Source organism: Chiloscyllium plagiosum, unplaced genomic scaffold (assembly GCF_037043375.1).
Source record: "Chiloscyllium plagiosum isolate Xiang-an unplaced genomic scaffold, Cpla_swu_hap1 HiC_scaffold_8, whole genome shotgun sequence".
NCBI lineage: Eukaryota > Metazoa > Chordata > Chondrichthyes > Orectolobiformes > Hemiscylliidae > Chiloscyllium > Chiloscyllium plagiosum.
In genome coordinates, this window is record NW_028270146.1 from 14176870 (window position 1) to 14197805 (window position 20936).

Consider the following 20936-nt stretch of genomic DNA (forward strand, 5'->3'; position numbering starts at 1 on the left):
GGAGTCTCTCTCCCACTGCAACTCCCAGGTCATTTCCTCAGCCCTGAAGCTCTTCAACCATGTCCTGAAACCAACTACTCTATGCTACTCTCTCCCCACCCCCACCCTCCTCTAGCTTATCTCTCCACGCTTCAGGCTCTCTGCCTTTATTCCTGATGAAGGGCTTTTGCCCGAAACGTCGATTTTGCCTGTCCTCGGATGCTGCCTGAATTGCTGTGCTCTTCCAGCACCACTGATCCAGAATCTGGTTTCCAGCATCTGCAGTCATTGTTTTTACCTCGTTTTTTCCACAGTAATATGGTTGACTCTAAACTGCCCTTGGAGTAATTAGGAATGGGCAATAAATGCTGGCTCTCTTCCATGGATGAATTAAAAATAGTCTGCTATTTTAGGAATTTTAGTTCAGAGTCACTGAGTTGGAAATCGAGCTACAAACACTATAGCAAATCAGGAAGGGGACTGGTTACCTCATCATTTTGTTTCAGGATTTGAAAACTTACCTTAGGGTATGTCAGGAACCAGAGTGTGTTACAGGAAGTCAGCACATTGTGATGGAGGAGCCTTAATCATCAATTAAAAGGTGCTTGCTCTCTGTATCGATGAGGTTAAAAATCACATGACACCAGGTTATAGTCCAACAGGTTTATTTGGAAGCACAGGCTTTCAGAGCACTGCTCCTTTATCAGGTAACTAGTGGAGTGGATCCTACTCCACTAGTTACCTGCCGAAGGAGCAGCGCTCTGAAAGCTTGCTTTTCCAAATAAACCTGTTTGACTATAACTTGGTGTCGTGTGATTTTTAACTTTGTCCATCCCAGTCCAACACCGGCACCTCCACATGATGTATAGACAAGATGAAGGATTCTGGAGTGGATGAACAGACCTACCATGGCAGCTTGGTGAAGAACATCACTCAAACGTGCGGGCAGGTGATGCAAGGAATCTAGTTATGAAGGGAAACAACATAGTCAGGGAAAGATACAGTTTCTGCACCTAACACAGGAGCTCAGGAAGTTGTGTTGCCTAGTTGGTGCCAGGGATAAGGATACCATCTCGTGGCTGGAGAAGAACTTGGGGAGAGTGGGAGGATCCAGTTGTTGTAGTCCACAAGAGAACCAACAAATGGGTAGAACTGGAATGATGTTTTACTGATGGAATTTGAAGAGTTTGGGTACAAATTAAGACCCAGAGCATCTCTGGATTGTTACCTGAGATCTGTATCAATTAGTTTGACTTGAAAAACCAAAACATAGCAAGCAAGATCCATCCATGGCTCACTCAGGGAGGTGAGGATAATTTTGGCTCAAAAGAAGCAGTTTAAATGTTGCAAAGAACAATACCAGGTCTGGTATTGAATACTGTGAGTGTTGTAGAAATCAGCAAGGATGTAGCAAAAAAGTTGATCTGGCAAAAAGAAATAGAGTATGAGAGTAAGCTAGCAACGAATATAAAAATGGATTGTACTGGCTTTTGGGAAAATATAATGATGTGGAGGTGCAGGTGTTGAACTGGGGTGGACAAAGTCAAAGCTGAAAATGTGTTGTTGGAAAGCTGCACTTTTCCAGCAACACGTTTTCAGCTCTGATCTCCAGCATCTGCAGTCCTCACTTTCTCCTGGACAAAGTCAGAAGTCACTGACAACTGGTTATAGTCAAACAGGTTTATTTTAAATCACAAGCTTTTGGAGCACTGCTTCTTCATCAGGACTGTAACCTGCTGTCGTGCGACTTCTGAATAAGAACATTAAAAGAAGTTAATAGTCACTTAGAAGCAGAGATGGAAATATTATTATGGGGAATAGGAAATGGCAGAAATATTGACCAAATATTTTGTCTGTCTTTATAGCACAAAGGCACAAATTTTGTACTAGTATTAGATGATAACCTAAGAGCTTAAAAATGTGCTTAGTTTTACTAAAGGGAAATCCTTTTCATAAATTTATTAGCGTTCTTTGATGATGTTGCTAGTCAGATACATGAAGTGAAGCCAATAGATATAATATACCTGGATTTCTGAATAGCATTCGATAAGATGCCATACAATAGAATAATAGGAGAGAAAATGGCTTTTGAAGTAACGTGTAAAATATTAGTGTGCATGGAGGATTTGTTAATGGACAGGAATCACAGGGTGGGCTAGACATCATTTTCAAGTCTGCAAACAGCGAATTGCAGAGTGCCATAATAATCAGTGCTGGCCTCTCAATCATTTACAATCTAAATTTGGAATGAAGTGTCAGAGAGTAATGTATCTACATTTGTAAATGATACAAAGTTAGGTGGAAAAGTCAGTTTTGGGAAGGGTACAGAGAAGCTGCAAATAGATATAGACAGTAAAAGTGAGTGGGCATCAAGAAGATAGATTAATTATCATATCAGAAAGTATGAAGGTATTCACTTTGATCATAAGAATAGTGAAACAAAATGTTTTAAATGTGTCAAATTTGTCAGAATTGATGTTCAAAGGCTTGGGTGTGATTGGACCAGGAATGCAGGAACTCAGTAGGCAGGTGCACTAATTCAAAAGGTGATTGGCATGTTGACCTTAATACAAGAGGATTAAGGTATAACAATAACAAACTCTTGCTAAAATTTTTTCAGGGTCTTGGTGAGAGCACATTTGGACAACGTGCATAATCTCCACATTACAAAAGGATATACTTGCATTGGAGGTGGTACAATGAAGGTTCACAAAACTATTCCCTGGCAGGAGGCAGTTGTCCTAAAACCAGAGGCTTAGTAAATTGATTGTATATTCTCTGGAGTTTAAAAGAATGGAAGGTGATCTTATTGAGACATTCAAGTCTCTGAAGGGACTTAACAGGGTAGAGAGTTTGGTTCTGCTGGCGAGGAATTCTAAACTGTAGATCACAAACTCAGTACAAGGGGCCAAGGACTGACATGAGGTGAAATTGCTTCATTCAGCAGTATGTGAATTGATGAAATTCTCTACCTCAGAGGGGACTCTGGGTGATCCATCATTGAATCCATTTAAGGCTGGGATAGATAGACACTTGGAGTCTCAAGGGATCCGGAGAGTGAGCAAGAGAGTGGAGCTGAAATCCAAGGCCAGCCACGATTGAATTGAATTAGCAGAGAAGGGTCAGTGGGCTGAAGGATCGACTCCAGCTCTTCTTTCTGCTGTTCTTGTAAACCTTCTCTCCACGGTCTCAGTCAACTTCTTAAAGAATGGTGCCCAGAATTGTACCCTTAATATAACTAGTGATTCAAACAGCAGCAGATTTCGCTGAGGTTGATCGTCAAGCAAATTGTCCCTTTAAGAGTGCATTGTGACATTCTGTCTTCTGATTTATTTCACTGGTCGGGATCCTATAGGAGTGCCCCTGCAATATGACCTCATTGTTGTTCTTCTCTGATGAGCTGAATCATACTGTTTCCATTCAAGCAGTGACTGCTCTGATAATTGATCTATTTATATGAGTTTTAATGGTAAAGCCATCTCTACTGTTTTTGTGTTTCTGTTCAATACCATGAAATGGTATAGAAAGGCAATGAATGTGTTTGCCTGTGTATTGCTCTCAGGCAGTCATGATTCATGCAGCACTCAAATGGTCAGGTAAACCACAGGGATACAGATCGTGATGCGAAGGAGCTGATGTAAAGGACATTTTGGGAATTTCACTGTCTCAGAATCTGTGCTTCCCGATACAACAAAGTTTTGGAGGTGAGGGTGAGAAAAGAATATCAAAGAATTTCTTTGGGGGAAAGAATATCAAACAAGCACAGGAACACAGCAATTTCAGCAATGACTCTGTACAGCATTTATGTAGCACCTTTTATATTAACAAAATGTCACAAAATTCTTCACAGGAGCTTCATCAATTCACTCCCACCTTCTCCCAGGCAATTAGAGATGAGTAATAAATAGTATCTACTCAACAACACTATATCTCATGAAAGAATTGTAAAAAAACAGATAATATTAGGGAGGAGACCAAAACTTCAAAGGAGTAAGTTTTAAAAGGATTCTTAAAGGGAAATAGTGAGGCACTTTATAAATGAAGTTGTTGTTGTTCCAGAGATGTTCCAAGAAACGGGAGGAAGGTACCAGGTGTGTTTGAGCTAAATTAGTCTACAAGCAGATGGACATGTTGCTTTACACAGTTTAACACAGTAACTTTCTATCAGATGGTATGTGATTTGCCAAACTCAATATATAAGCTTCCCGTGAACAGTTAAAGTCAAACCTATTTCAAGATGTTGGCTTCTCACAGAACTTGCTTGCTTAATGACCCTTGGCATATCCTCTTACGTGTGTTAAAGGGACTCAGGGATGTCCTCAGAGCATGCCTGAAGAGATTAAACGACCTCTGGTCATTCGTGGCGGCCCCTGGATTATGACCGAGAAGGCTGATTCAGAAAGGCACCAGGAACGTGCAGAGACTAAGTCAAGCTGTCGGAGAGATTGTGCAAATGCATCTACACAAGCCTTCCAACTAACATTGCCTGCCTTGCATGTGCCAGAATTGGCAGATCACTCACCACAGTTGTCAGCCATCTCAGCACACATCAAACTTAAATTTAAACAAGTCATACTCAGTCTTGAGGGACTGATAAAGAAGAAGGGGAATCATTGTAAAATGAAAGAATAGCAATCTTCATGACCTCAGGACATCCTGAAGCATTCTGCAGCCTTTTAGCCACTTCTTTAATGCATAATGTGCAGCGGCCAAATTGCATACAACAAGGTTTCACAAACAGCAATGTGATAATAAAAGCAAAATATTGCAGATGCTTGACATCTGAAATTAAAAGTCGAGAGTGTGGTTGGAAAAGCACAGCAGGTCAGGCAGCAACCAAGGAGCAGGAAAATCGACATTTTGGACACAAGCCCTTCATCAGGAAACCTGGGTGGGTGCAGTGAGAGAGAGAGAAAAACCACTGAGATCCTTGTAGAGAAAGGAGGAGAACTTCTTCAAGCCGGGCAAACTTGGAGGAGGCTTCGCAGTCGGGTTGAAATCAATTAGGAGAAAGTGAGGACTGCAGATGCTGGAGATCAGAGTCGAGAGTGTGGTGCTGGAAAAGCACAGCAGGTCAGGCAGCAGGAGAATTGATGTTTTGGGCATAAGCCCTTCATCTGAACTTAAAATACAAGGTGTTCAAAAAACTCAGTAAGGCAGCATCTGTGAAGAGAGAAACAGAATTAGCATTTTGAGTCCAGAACTATTGTGTAGAACTGCATAATGTGAGTTAGATGGACTGTTTTGTTAATGGTTATGGGGTAAATTTTGGTTCTGAACCTCAAGTTCTTTGAGTAATACCATTGGAATCTTTTAATTTCTACTTTTTGATTTGTTCACGGGATGTAGACTTCACTGAAGATCAATTACCCTGGTGCTGGTGAGGCACCTATTTGAATCACTGCAGTTCATGATGTTCAGGGACACTCACAATGCCATTGGCGACGAAGTTCAGGATTTGGATCCAGTGACAGTGAAGAAACAGTGATATATTTCAAAATCAGGATGGGATGTGGCTAAGAATTAGAATTGGGTTTATTGTTACATGTATTGAAGTATACAGATGCATGATTACAGCAAAAAGTATACAAAGTCACAACTTCTGGTACCATCTTCAGTACAAAGATACCTATGTACAAATCTTAGGTATAAATTAGAAAAATGAAGAAATAAAGTTAAGAGATCAGCATTACAGACCTAAAGTTCTAAGGCAGGGAGTACACGCTGAGTTTCATCTTGGGGTCGGGAGTCCATGAGTCCATGTTGGGCTGGCTTGAAAGGGAACTTTCAGATGGTGGTCTTGTCCTTGTAAGTATTGGTTCCAGTTTGGAAGCTGCTGCCAAAGGAACTATGGTGAGTTGTTGAAGTGCACTTTGTGGATTCAACTTTGCACTGGTGGTAGAAACTTAATCAAGGAGAACATTAGAGCTGTTGGAAAGACAGGTTGTTCACCAAACTCATAAAAATTGTATTTGAAAGAAAGATGTGAGGCTACAAAGAAGCTTAATATCTGACCATTTGAAGAAGCAAATGTTTTCAGTCGTGATTATTAACCCAAGTTTTAATTATTGAAATGAAATAGCTCCTTGCTTCTTTTAATGGAAGGTGCCAAAAGCAGGGAAGATAACCATTGACTGAACAGCAACAACATCTTGAGCTTATGTGGCTGAGTAAAATATTTCCAGTTGCTTCACGAGATGATTATCCGCAGGAATTAAAATCCTACACACCTACACAAGGGAATATGAGGACAGATTCCCTCCCAAAATGGTGGGTTTTCAGTAACATCCTAAATTTAAAGAGGTGCAGAGACAAAGAGGTTTAGGGAGGGAATTTCAGTGACAATGGTTTCATCAACTGCTGCCATGGCCGCTCATAGTCAGACAAAGGAAATTAGGGATGCTTAAAGGGTTGCCAACTCTGGGTAGACATATACCTGGGGATATTGTTGCCTGACCGCTTGCCTCTAACTGTCCCATCTGACGTCGCTGTCAAAGATGCCCATTGAGGTGGTGAATCATCTTCCTAAACTGATTGGAAAAGGAAGAGCCTCAACCCATATAATTTCAGAATGATTGCAGCAATAAAGGAGGCCATTTAACTCATCATGTCTGTGCCAGCTCTCTGTAAAAGCCACTCAACCTGTCCCATTCTTCTGCCTTTCCCCCATGGCCCCAAAGTTCTTTCATCTTAAATAGAAAAATTCATGAATGTCAGTCCAACTTCCTCCCCACGTCATAGAATCGTAGAATCCTTACAATGTGGAAGTAGGCCATTCAACCTACTGTAGTATCATGGTTTTGTAACTAATGAATAAAGTTTTTAAACAATTTTCTTAACAATGGTGAATTTCCCATGCAATCCTGTCCTGGCACTTTGTCCTTAATCCTCAGGGACTCCAAACCATGAACATGATCAGGTGATCACAGTTGGAGGAACGCTGAATTCTTGGAGGAATTAGCGGGCTTGACAAGGTCGAGTTCATGGAGGGATTTGAACATCAGTATGACCATTTTAAACTCAGGCTTTTGTTAATGTATTGGTCGTCTCCAGCTATTGCACAAACTGCAACCTGTTTCTGTTGCTCCCCAGCTGCACAGCCCTGATCTGAAGTATTCATTGGTAAGCAGGCAGGCAACAAGAGACGATATGGCTCCCAAGCCTGCCCCTCCTACCCCTCCTCCTGAGACCTTCCTGATGTTACTTCAGATGAATCCAGATGGTCCCCCAGTTTAATGGGTTCCATATTCTCAATGCGATCCGGAAGCAGCAAGGCTGTGATTAAAAACTGTGCGGTGCTATCTAAAATCCCCACATGGATGCCTTCTGCCATAGTAACGGCCTCTTACACAGACGTTGTATTTCTGTGGTTCTATCATTCTCCTGCCTAGGGTCGCAAAGAGATTAAACAAGTAGCCTCCTGTGTGTGTGTGTGTGTATGAAACAACATTGCAGTCTGTGGGATGTGTATTAATTGAGTGGGGTAGAGATATAAAATGCTTGCTTGTCATTTGCTCACTTCCTTTTAATTTTAAGTGTTTGAAAAATAATTAGTTTCTCCTCACTACTTTTTCTCTTCTCCTCAATCACTCTTCTTGCTTTCCTCTGAAAGGCACTGAAATGAACCGTGCTGGAGGCAATTCTGTTGTCAACTCAACCAAGCAGTCATTCCTCACGTTCCACTCCTCACAGGTTGCCAGCAGCCTAGCAAACTCTGGAAAGAAGCTCAGCCAGCCCCAAATCTGCCCTCATGTGGCATCATTGCTTTCTAAAGGAGCTCACTGGATAAGAAGAATAAACTTGCATTTCCATAACGCCTCTCACAACCCTATGATTTAGGGGAGACAAAGTGGTGTAGTGGTAATGTCATTGGACTAGGAATTGGACTGCTACAGAAAACCAAAGCATTGAATTTTTTCAAGAAGGCGCTAGAGTCATAGAAATGTACAGCATGGAAATAGACCTTTCAGTCCAACCCTTCCATGCCGACTAGATATCCCAACCCAATCTAGTCCCACCTGCCAGCACCCGGCCCATATCCCTCCAAACCTTTCCTATTCATATACCCATCCAGATGCCTCTTAAATATTGCAATTGTACCAGCCTCCACCACATCCTCTGGTTGGATAGTTCTTAAAATCAAAGGGTATGGGGAGAAAGTGGGAACAGTTTACTGAGTTGGATGATCGATCATAATCATATTGATTAGCAGATAAAGCTCAATGGCCTACTCCAGGTCCTAATTCTCTATGTTTCTGTGTAAGTGCAGAATACTGCTCTGGGGACACAGGTTCAAATTTACCATGGTATTCAATCAATAACAATCAGGATTCAAACCCTTATTTCTGTGATGATGACTATGAATTTATCATTGATAGTGATAGAAACCCATCCAGTTCACTAATGTCTTTTAAGGGAAGGGAATCTGCTGTCCTTACTCAGTCCAATCTACACGTGACTCCAGACCCACAGCTATTTGTTTGACTCTTAACTGCTGACTGAAATGGCCCAACAGACCACTCAATTTGAGGCAATTAGGTCAACAAACGCTGACTTTGTCTGTGATGCCTACATCCAATGAAAGAATAAAAAACCTCTCTGGTTTGTCTGGTTATGGTGGCACCTCTGATAGTGCAACTCTCCCCCAATACTCCACCAGGAGTGTCGCCCTGAAATACACGCTTGTGGCTCCAAGTTGGGACTTGAACTAGTAATCTTCTGACTTAAAGATGAGCATGTTACCCTCTGAACTCCAGATCGTAACAGGGACCCCAGTTTGTGTTTCTTGTCCCTCTTCCAATCCCAGGTATGCTGGAGACAATTCTGAGGCACTAATTTACAATTCTGGCCAAGAGCAGTTGCTGCTACTCAATTGTCTGAGTTGTTCCTGTGGCACATAACCAGCTAATGTCCCTAGTGCTTTTAGCTCAAGGGAGGCCAGTAGTGAAGCACAGAAAACCATTCTCAATGAGCCCGTTTAAAGAAATCATTCCATGGTTGAGATTCAATAACATAATTGTCAATCCGTGGCAGTAGGCCTTTCCCTATGATCACACTGGCAGGTATAACGGGCTCAAGTCTGAGAGAGATGTGGCTGCAGCAAATGCTTTAGAATCGGGGTGGGGTGGTGAGTTGGCGTAGAGACAGTGGCATTTGGCAATGTCAGCTGCAGGAGGAAATTAAAGTCAATGAATTCACAAACCTGGAAATTAAAACTGGGAATGGTGACGATGATGACTATCATCAGTTGTCATTAATAATCTGTCCAGTTCTCACTTATGGGAAGGAAATCTGCTGACCTTACCTTGGGTTTCACCTGGAGGCCAAAAGGCCTTCAACATTATGTTGTGAGATTCATTGCAATCGTGAACCTGTTGCTATAGAGCCAGACAGTTCATCAACACCGAGGCTGGAGGATTGGGATTCCACAAGATCTTGAAGTGCAGATTCATAGTTTCTTGAAAGTAGATTCGCAGGGAGATAGGACAGTGAAGTAGGCGCTTGGTATGCTTTCCTTTATTGGTCAGAGCATCAAGTATAGGACCTGGGAGGTGATGTTGTGGCTGTACTGCACATTGGTTAGGCCACTTTTGGAATATTGTGTGCAATTCTGGTCTCCCTCCTGATGGAAGGATGTTGTGAAACTTGAAAGGGTTCAGGAAAGATTACAAGGACATTACCAGGGTTTGAGGGTTTGACGTATAGGGAGAGGCTGTTCTCTGGAGAGTTGGAGGCTGATGTGTGACCTTCTAGAGGTTTATAAAATCATGAGGGGCATGGATAGGGTAAATAGACAAGTTATTTTTCCTGGGTTATGAGTCCAGAACTAGAGGGCATAGGTTTAGGGTGAGAGGGGAAAAATTTAAAAGGGACCTAAGGGGCAACTTTTTCGCGCAGAGGGTGGTATGTGCATGGAATGAGCTGCCAAAGGAAGTGGTGGAGGCTGGTACAATTGCAACATTTAAAAGGCATCTGGATGGGTATATGAAGGGTTTGGAGGGATATGGGCTGGGTGCTGGCAGGTGGGACTGGATTGGGTTGGGATATCTGGTCGGCATGGACAAGTTGGACCGAAGGGTCTGTTTCCGTGCTGAACATCTCTATGAGTCTATGACTGTTTGTCACCTCCAGACTTGTCTTTTCCAATGCATGGATGGTCTCCACATTCTACCCTTTGTAAATCTGTGGTCATCTGAAGCATTGCTGCCTTTGTCATGCCTCATATCATATCCCATTCTTCTATGAGCCTTGTGCTTACTGACTTGTACTGGGGTCGGGGAGTCCAGAACGAGAGGGCATAGGTTTAGGGTGAGAGGGGAAAGATATAAAACCTAAGGGGCAACTTTTTCACACAGAGGGTGGTGCGTGTATGGAATGAGTTGCCAGAGGAAGTGGTGGAGGCTGGTACAATTACAACATTTAAAAGGCATCTGGATAGGTATATGAGTAGGAAGGATTAGAGTCTTGAGGCCAAGTGCTGGCAAATGGGACTAAGCTAGTTTAGGATATCTGGTCGGCATGGACAATTTGGACCGAGGTGTCTGTTTCCATGCTGTATATTTCTATGAGGCTAAGAGAGTTCTTTCAGAGTCCAATAATTTTCCCTTGGCATTTAATCTGCTTGGATCATTTATTTCCACCAATTTGGAGGGATTGGGGCTGGGTATTGATGGGGTTGGGGGACTAGGATGGCATGACAAGAATCCATTGACCCCATCAAACCAAAACATCTTTTGGATTGAGGAGCAGGAGATCAAAGTTGAAACTTTATTGCTGGAACAGCACAGCAGGTCAGGCAGCATCCAGGGAACAGGAGATTCGACGTTTCGGGCACGGGCCCTTCCTCAGGAATGAGCAGAGAGTGTTCAGCAGGAGAAGATAAAAGGTAGGGAGGAGGGACTTGGAGGAGGGGCGTTGGAAATGTGATAGGTGGAAAGAGGTCAAGGTGAGGGTGATAGGTCGGAGTAGGATGGAGGCGGAGAGGTCAAGAAGAAGACTGCAGGTCAGGAAGGCGGTGCCGGGCTGGAGGGATTCGGCTGAGACAAGGTGGGGGGAGGGGGGATGGCACCAACATATCGCATATGACAGACCCTATCTGTCAAATGTCAGTCTTAGAACTAACACAGCAAGAGTGGTCCTTGCTAAACAGTTTGAGGATAAGCCCAGGGCCCCTGGTACAGTCAATGTCCATCCTTGGAGCCTCAGTACAAACTCTTTGTACACCTGTGGAGGGACACAAACAATGTTGCACATTTACTGAAGAGTGTCCCCTCTACTAGCAAAATGGCTGACCAATCACCTTCAACTCCGCAAACGAGGGGTTGGACAATCCAAAGGTGTTAAATGCAGTGTTACTGGCTTTATTAATGGGGGCATTGAGTACAAAAAGGTGACGCTGATCTTGTGTAAAACAACTGGTTAGGTCTCAGCTGAAGTATTGTGACAGTTGTGAGCATCACATTAAATGAAATGACGCCACATTGGATATAGTGCAGAAGTGATTCACAAGATGGCTCAGGGAATGAGAAACCTCACCCATGGGAACAGATTGAAAACACTGGGACTATTCTCCTTGGAGGCTGAGAGGAGAACTGATAGAGGATTTCAAAATCATCAGTGGTCTAGACAGTGGAGATTGGGATAAATTGTTCCATAAAAGAAACACGAATGAGAGGGCATCAATTTAAAGGGATCTGCAAATCAAGCAAGGGTGATGTGAGAATAAATTTTAGTTAGGACCTGGAATGCACTGCCTGGAAATAATGATATGGAGGAGCCGGTGTGAACTGGGATGGACAAAGTTAAAAATCACACAACACTAGATTATAGTCCAACAGGTTTATTTGGAAGCACTAGCTTTCGTAGGACTACTTCCTCAGGTGGTTGTGGAGCATAAGAACATAAAACACAGAATTTATAACAAAACATTATGGTCTCTGGATCAGTGGTGCTGGAAGAGCACAGCAGTTCAGGCAGCATCTAACGAGCAACGAAATCGACGTTTCGGGCAAAAGCCCTTCATCAGGAATAAAGGCAGTGAGCCTGAAGTGTGGAGAGATAAGCTAGAGGAGGGTGGGGGTGGGGAGAAAGTAGCATAGAGTACAATGCGTGAGTGGGGGAGGAGATGAAGGTGATAGGTCAGGGAGGAGAGGGTGGAGTGGATAGGTGGAAAAGGAGATAGGCAGGTCTGGTTTCTGCAGCATCTGCAGTCATTGTTTTTGCCTCCAAAACATCAAAGTGTCATGCAACTGAAATGATCCAGGTTTGTTCAATTGATACGGAACTGGCTAGAAACTAGAAAACAAAGGGTGGTGGTGGAGGGTTGCTTTTCAGCCTGGAGGCCTGTGACCAGTGGAGTGCCACAAGGATAGGTGCTGAGTCTACTGTTTTTTGCCATTTATATAAATGATTTAGATGTGAACATACAAGGTATGGTTAGTAAGTTTGCAGATGACACCAAATTTGGAGGTGCAGTGGACAGCGAAGAAGGTTCCCTCAGAGTTCAAGAGGATTTTGATCAGATGGGCTGAGGAGTGGCAGATGGAGTTTAATTTAGATAAATGTGAAGTGCTGCAGTTTGGAAAAGCAAATTATAGCAGGACTTATACACTTAATGGTAAGGTCCAAGGGAATGTTGCTGAACAAAGAGACCTTGGAATGCAGGTTCATAGCTCCTTGAAAGTAGAGTCACAGGTCAATCAGATGGTGAAGGAGGCATTTAGTATGCTTTCCTTTATTGATCAGAGCATTGAGTACAGGAGTTGGGAGGTCATGTTGCGGCTGTACAGGACATTGGTTAGGCCACTGTTGGAACATTGTGTGCAATTCTGGTCTTCTACCTGTCAGAAGGATGTTGTGAAACTTGAAAGGGTTCAGAAAAGATTTACAAGGATGTTGCCAGGGTTGGAGGATTTGAGTTGCCAGGGTTGGAGGATTTGATTCTTCCTGTCAACCAAGACTACTAAAGCTCTAGTGCTGCACCTTCACACTGGAACTCTCTCCCTGTTCAGGTATTTCCGTTTTCCATTTTTGCAATTGCAGCTATAGTTTTCAGCAGTCTTCTGTAATTCATTGCAGATTCCTTTTAAGTTGGGTAGATTGCACCACACAGTTACTAGTGCATGAGGGAAAGCATTCACCATGCAGATACTCTGCCTAGTGCTGCAAGGGGGCACCAACTTTGCCCGAAACGTCGACTCTACTGCTCCCCGGATGCTACCTGACCTGCTGTGCTTTTCCATCATCACATTCCACCTAAATGGGCAGATCACAGTCCAGGAGTGATGTTTGTCAGCCATATTTCTCCTAATTTCTCCTGCTGCTGTGCTGACTTCCAAGGTCCGTGTGCAAAGCACAAATCAATGTGTTGGTAAACCAACCCACACGCAGACCGTCCGAGTAGCTGTGTGCAGTCACACAGCTTAGAGAGAGCGTTATGTGTGAGTGCCTCTAAACAATTATCCAACGTAGACATGTAAATAGAAGCACTGCATTTTTCATACTTTTTATTATTTATTAGATGTGGCAACTCCAGCATTGGTTGACCATTTACCAGTTTTCTTTGAACTGAATCTTCATCATTTCAGTGGACAGTCAAGAGTCAGCCATGTTGCTGTGGGTCTGGAATCACGTGGGCCAGTTAGGGACGGCTGATTTCCTTCCCTTAAGGACATTCGTGAACCAGATGGGCTTTTACAATAATTAATGATAGTTTCAAGGCCCCATGTCTGAGACTAGCTTTATTTTCCAGATTTGTTTATCCACTGAATCCAAATTCCACAGCTGCTGTGGTGAGATTCCCACGTTCCCAAACCAATAGTTTGGGTCACTGGATTACTTATCCAGTGACATGACCACTGCCACCATCCCTCCCAGCTATTAAAGACTTCAAAATAGTCACTCCATCCTCCCACTAATTAGAGTTGTTGCCTTTTGCCTGGCAGGCGTGTGAGGGGATGCAGTTATAATGGGACATGCTAACATGCACAGAAAGAAGGCTGGCAGCAGCTGGTTGCTTACCCCTATATAAAATCTGTCTTGGGCTCTTGTAGCGCGGTGTTGTGTCCTTATTCTGGGCTGGAAGGCTCAGGTTCCAGTCTCACCTGCTCCAGAGTTGTGTCATAACAAGTGGGCAGCACGTGGCACAGTGGTTAGCACTGCTGCCTCATTGCGCCAGAGACCAGGGTTCACTTCCCACCTCAGGTGACTGACTGTGTGGAGTTTGCACATTCTCCCCATGTCTGTGTGGGTTTCCTCCGGGTGCTCCGGTTTCCTCCCACAGTCCAAAAATGTGCAGGTTATGTGAATTGGCCATGCTAAATTGCCCGTAGTGTTAGGTGAAGGAGTGAAATGTAAGGGAATAGGTCTGGGTGGGTTGCGCTTCGGCAGGTCGGTGTGGACTTGTTGGGCCGAAGGGCCTGTTTCCACACTGTAAGTAATCTAATCTAATCTAAAGTCTGAACAAATTAGTTAAAAGTATCGATACCATCCCTCCTGCCATGATCATGGACAGGAGATCAATTGCTGATGATTATTTAACCATCCCAAAACTCCTCCTGCCCCCAACTGTAGTTGAAAATTAATCCCTGTCAACTTTCAAGACAAACACAGACTAAGAAATTCAGAATAGGAGCAAGGTTGTTAGGAATAGAATGCAGATGTATAAATTGTAAATGAGTGTCAAATCCCTGCTATCAACATCCTGGAGTTACCACTGACTAGAAAATCATTTGGGCTCTCCATATAAAAAAACATTGTTACAAGAGCTGGTCAAAGGCTAGGAATATTACGGCAAGTAACTCACCTCCTGATTCCTCAAAGTCAGTCCATCATCGATACTGTACAAGTCAGGAGTGTGAATGGCATTCTTCCCACCTACCTGGATGCAGCCCAACAACACTCAAGAAGTTTTACACCATCCAGGACAAAACAGCCATTTAATTGGCACCACATCCACAAGCAACCACTCTCTCCACCATCAACACTCAGTAGCAGCAGTGTAGGCCATCTACAAGATGCATTGCAGAAATGTATCCAAGATTTTTACGCAGCACCTTCCAAACCTATGACCACTTCCATTTGGAAAGACAGATACATGGGAACTCCACCATTTTCAAGTACCCTTCCAAGCCACTCACTATCCTGACTTGAAAATATATCTCCATTCGTTCACTACCACTGGCTCAATATCCTGGAACTCCCTTTCTAATGGTATTGTGGATCTACCTGCAGCATATGGACTGCATCAGTTCAAGAAGGCAGCTCATCACCACCTTCTCAAAGGTAAACTCGGATAGCCAGCTGTGCTCACATCCCATGAGAGAATGAAAAACAAGTCAATTTTTATAGCACCTTTAACATCCCAAGGTGTTTCACAGGAGCGACGTCCAAACGAAATTTGACACTTGAGCCACGCAAAGATATATTAAGACGAGTGACCGAAGGCTTAGTCAAATAAGTAGAGTATAGGCATGTCCTAAAGAGTGAGAAGAGGGAAGGATATTTCTTATGACTTGCCTGTGCTCCAAATTCAAACCTCCTCCCCCTCTGGCTACTGCCAGGGAGCCAAACTTACCAGAAAGGTGCAAAGAACTCTAATGTTTCTAAAAATGAATGGAGCAGTTTCATAGCAAGAGACACACTACAAAATGATCCTGCAGATTTGCTCTGAAATCACCAGAATAGCAAGCTTGCTGTCTGGGAGCCTGCTTGATGAGGGAAAGCTCCATTAAATACCAATCAGTATCGGATTGTTTTGGCTCATTGTACTGCCAGTTGTTCCCCAAACACACAGAAAGACATTCAATGCTATGGGAATTTAATAGGTGTGTGCCAGAAGAAAATTCTTTTATTAACTCCTAATTTATCCCTACGTAGTGGTATAATCAACCTTGTTGAATGTAAGCCCATGTTGTCTGCATATGCAGTTTCACCATGACAGGATCCTGCTGTGTAGTGCCCAATTTGTATTTGCCTTATATGATTTGTGTTGCCCATTTTCATTTTCCCAACCATGCCTGCCCCAACCTACTCTCTGATTCATAACAATGTTAAAGGAAACAGCTTCTGCATCTACAGTAACTTTCTGAAGCTCAAAATGTCTTTAAGTGCTTTTAGACAATTTGTAAAGTGTCTTCCCTGTTGCAAATGTGTGGAAGATTAGCAGCCAATTACCACACAGCAAGCTCTCACAAACAGCCAGAAGACAATGACCAATTTGCCTCTTATTTTTAGTGACAGTGGTTGAGAGATAAATATTGACCCCAATGCTGAGAAGATCTCTTCAAAATGGTCCCACGGGATCTTTTGGATCCACCCGGGAGGGTTGATCAACTTAACTTTTCAACTGAAACCAGCACCTCTGACAGTGTGGTGACGCTCTCAGAACCGCACTCAGTGTGTCAGTCGAAGCCTCTGCTCCATTCATCCATTTTTACTGCCTGGTAAAAGATGCTGTTTGGTCAGCCTGAAACTTGTTAGTCTTCCAGAACATGGCGTTGACCCTAACAAATGTTGCAGACTGGCACAATGCAAGGTCCAGGACTAAACCTGGGGCAGCTGGTGCCAAGGAGCAGTGGGGAAAGACCACTATCTGAGAACCTTCTGCTGAATTGGGGTCTGTTCAGTTTTTGTACCCTGCTGGTGTCTCAAATACATGTAAGTAGAGTCTTGTACAAGTAAGAGATGCCTTTGCTTTGTTTAGACAGAGTCAAACTCTGATGATTGTTTCCTTGATATGTTACTATACAGAGCCGAACTGCATTTGTGACTATATATATGATATATAGTTAAAAATCACACAACACCAGGTTATAGTCCAACAGGTTAATTGGAAGCACACTAGCTTTCGGAGCGACGCCGACATGACTAATATATAATATATATTTTTGAAATGTAAAAGCACTTCAGTATCTCCTGTGGTTGTGAAAGATCACACCAAGCAGTATGCTTAAACTGGGCCAAGATGGTTGAGGCTTCCAGCTATTCCCAGGTGAGTTGTGTCCAGGGTTCAGAAGGTTGAGAAAGATTGGAAGAGTATAGTGTTGTCTTTCATGCTTGTTGCGTACTTTGTCTGTGCCTGTGAATGTGACTAAATCCAGGCTAGAAATATTCCCAGATCATTGGCACTGAACAAAGAGAACAGATCCCCCATTCACTGCCTTCTGAACATTTTATTCCCCATTGCACCCAAACATTACTCACACATCGGTCAGTCCCTGGCTTAAAGAACCCAGAGCAACCGAGTGAAGAACCACATCCTGCAGAGTGACAATTGAATCATAGGCTGATGAGTGGAGCAATTTGCATAGATCTATAAACACAGTAACTGAATCACTTTAGACGCTGAGGCATTTTTTTGAAATAAAAAGTTTATTGCTGGACATAACACCCTCTCCGTCCAGTCTGTGTGCACGAGTTGAAGTGATATATCATTGGGCTGGCTTCCCCTGAGCCCCATAATACAAGGGGTTGGTAAAGCTCCCACTGGACACCTGCCCTTGGACTTATTGACACTGCTACATGCCCAAGTAAGTGGCAATTAAGGGTCTTAATCCGCTACCCAAAAATGCTAAGGAACGGGAGGTGAACGGCCAAGACTGTTTTGTGAATTGTATCCTCGAGAAGATGCAGAGGGTGGACTGGATGACCTGTCCACTTGAGGGACTTGAATATGACCCGACGTGTTCTCGCTACCGGGGCTGATGTTTTTTCTGAACAATGATGGGGGTGAAGTGGTGCAAATGTCCTGGAATACGAAGCCTTCTTGTTGAACTCAGCGGCAGTCTTATTGAAATCAATGAACAACAAAAAAAATTACATTTGTATCGTGCCTGTTGTGCAGGGAAAAATCCCAAAAGTGTCACATTTGCAATATCGAAAAACGTTTGGCAACATTGAGCCATGTGAGACAAATGATCAAAGGCATGGTCAAAGAGGAGCATCCGGAGACAGAGGAAAGAGCCAGAGAGGAGTTTGACAGGAAATTCTGTGGAGTGCAGTTTGAACCCAAAACTATCCGACTAAGAGTAACACTGGGAAAGCTCACTCTCTCGGGTGGGAGTGAGGGAATTGGTGTTGCTGCTGAGAGTGAGAGGTTGTGTTCAACCAACGTAGAAAGAGGAAGAATAGGCGACAAATGCAGTTATAGAGTCTTAGAGTCATAGAGATGTACAGCACAGAAACAGATCCTTCGGTCCAACCTGTCCATGCCGACCAGATATCCCAACCCAATCTAGTCCCACCTGCCAGCACCCGGCCCATATCCCTCCAAACCCTTTTCTGGCAGCAAACAATCCAGGATGCGGGCTAATGCCTCTGGTATGGACGCTCCTGTAAAATCTGAGATCGTTCAGTCACCTTGATACTCAGAGAAATGCAATTGGGACTTCTGAACATAACAACGAGGAGCAGGAGTAGGCCATCTGGCCCTTTGAGCCTTCTCCTCCATTCAGTAAGATCATGGCTGATCTTTTCTTGGCCTCAGTTCCACTTACCCACCCTCTCACAATATCCATTAATTCCTTCATTATTCAAAAAAAAATCTATTTGAGCTTTAAAAGCATTCACTGAAGTAGAATCAACTACGTCACTGGGCAGGGAATTCCACAGATTCACAACCCTCTGGGTGAAGAAGTTCCTTCTCAATTCAGTCCTAAATCTGCTCCCCCTAATTTTGAGGCTATGCCCCCTTGTCCTAGTTTCACCCGCCAGTGGAAACATCCTCTCTACTTCCATCTTATCTATTCCCTTCATAATTTTATATGTTTCTATGAGATTCCCCCTTATTCTTTTGAATTCGAATGAATATAATCCCAGTCGACTCAGTCTCTCCTCATAAGCCAACCCCCTCAACTCAGGAATCAACCCGGTGAACCTCCTCTGCACCCCCTGTAGTGCCAGCAAGGTTGAAAGGCACTGTATGAATGCATCTTCTTTCTTTCTCATCAGTGTCATTATAAGACTTCATCTGTCTTCCTGCAGGGAAGTGGATCGAGATTTGGATGGCCACGTCAGCTTCAAGGACTTTGAGATTGTCATGCGCCATGAATGACAATCTAATGAAGCCTGGAGTGAGGAAGGATGTTGCAGATCTTTCAGCCCCAAGGGCAACAACACTGCTCCCTCATGAATGGGGAGTGACCTGGGAGACAAAGCCATTGCTCAATCAGAAATGTCACCCAAATGCAGTTTATATATTTCATGTTCTCCCTCCAACTGCAGCAGTGATTCAATATTCAATGTGGTATTGTGTACTTCCAGGAACATGTAGCTTTGTTACAATGAATGCAATAAACTTGTTGTCTTGTATGTTCAGCATCATATCTCGGTTCTAGTGGCAGATTCAAAGTGAATGGTTTAGTTCTCACACCATCTGCAGTCTCCTGAAAACATAGAAATAAGGAGTAGCATCTGGTCATTCAGCCTCCTGGGTCTGCTCTGTCATTCATGGGCATACAGCACAGAAACAGACCCTTCGGTCCAACTTGCCCACACCGACCAGACATCCCATTCTGACCTAGTACCATTTGCCATAATTTGACCCATATCCCTCCAAACCCTTCCTATTCATTACTCATCAAAATGTCTTTTAAATGTTGTAATTGTGCCTGTTCCTACCACTTCTTTTGGCAGCTTGTTCCATACACGCATCACTGTCTGCATGAAAAAAATTACCCCTCAAGGCCTTTTTAAATCTTTCCCCTCTCACCTTAAACCCATGCTATCTAGTTTTGGACTCCCCCACTCTCGGAAAAAGTTGTTGGCTATTCATCCTATCCATGCCCCACATGATTTTATAAACCTCTATAAGGACCCCCTCAGCCTCCTACGCTCCAGGGAAAAAAGCCTTACCCTGTTCAGCCTCCCCCTCGTACTCAAATCCTCCAGTCCTGGCAACATCCTTGTAAATTTTTTCAGTTGACTCTTAAGTTTAACAAAATCTTTCCTATAGATGGATGACCAGAATTGTACACAATATTCTAAAAGTGGCCTTACCAATGTCCTGTACAGCCGCAGCACAACATCCCAACTTCTGCACTCAATGTTCTGATCAATGAAGGCTAGCATGCCAAATGCCTTCTCCACTCTCCTGCCGGCCTGCAAATCTAAAGGAACTATGCACCTGCACATTCAGGTTGGGCAACACCCCCCAGAGCCCTACCATTAAGTATATAAGTCCTGTCCTGGCTTGCCTTACCAAAATGCAACACCTCACATTTATCAACATTAAACTCCATCTGCCACTCCTCAACCCATTGGTCCATCTGATCAAGGTCTCATTGTACTCTGAGGTAACCTTCTTCGCTGTCCACTATACAACCTATACTGGTGTCATCTGCAAACTTACTAACCATACCTCCTAGATTCGCATCAAAATCATTTATATAAATCATGAAACGCTGGTAACAGGCCTCCAGTCCAAAACAACCTTCTACCACCACCCTCTGTCTCCTACCTTCAAGCCAATTTTATATCCAATTGGCTAGCTGCCCCTGGATCTCATGTGTTCTAACCTTACTAACCAGTGTACTGTCAGAACCTTGTTGACAGCTTTGCTGAAGTCCATATAGACAATGTCTATCGCTGTCCTTTCATCAATCTTCTTTGCCACCTCTTCACGAAAGTCAACTAGTGAGACACAATTTCCCATGCACAAAACCATGTTGACTATCCCTAATCAATGCACGTAAATCCTGTCCCTCAGAATTCCTCCAGCAAGTTACCCACCATGGTTCTTCCTTACAGCCTTTCTTAAATAATAGTACCACATTAGCTGACCTCCAGTCTTCCAGTACCTGTAGCTGTCAATGATACAAATATCTCAGCAAGAGGCCCAGCAATCTGTTTAGATTAGAGTGGTGCTGGAAAAACACAGCAGGTCAGGCAGCATCCGAGGAGCAAGAAAATCGACGTTTCGGGCAAAAGCCCTTCATCAGGAATCTCTTCCGTAGCTTCTT

General features: G+C 43.5%; 1 protein-coding gene across 2 annotated transcripts in view; it reads left to right on the forward strand.

The window, feature by feature from the left end:
- efcab11 (EF-hand calcium binding domain 11) overlaps nt 1-20512 on the forward strand; it is a 100059-nt gene extending 79547 nt beyond the window's left edge. For both annotated transcript variants that reach the window (XM_087989598.1, XM_043696964.2), the window contains exon 6: nt 18961-20512. In XM_087989598.1, coding sequence (XP_087845724.1) covers nt 18961-19030 — 70 coding nt within the window. In that variant the 3' untranslated portion in view covers nt 19031-20512. The remainder of the gene's footprint in view (nt 1-18960) is intronic.
- The last annotated feature ends 424 nt before the right edge of the window (nt 20513-20936 follow it).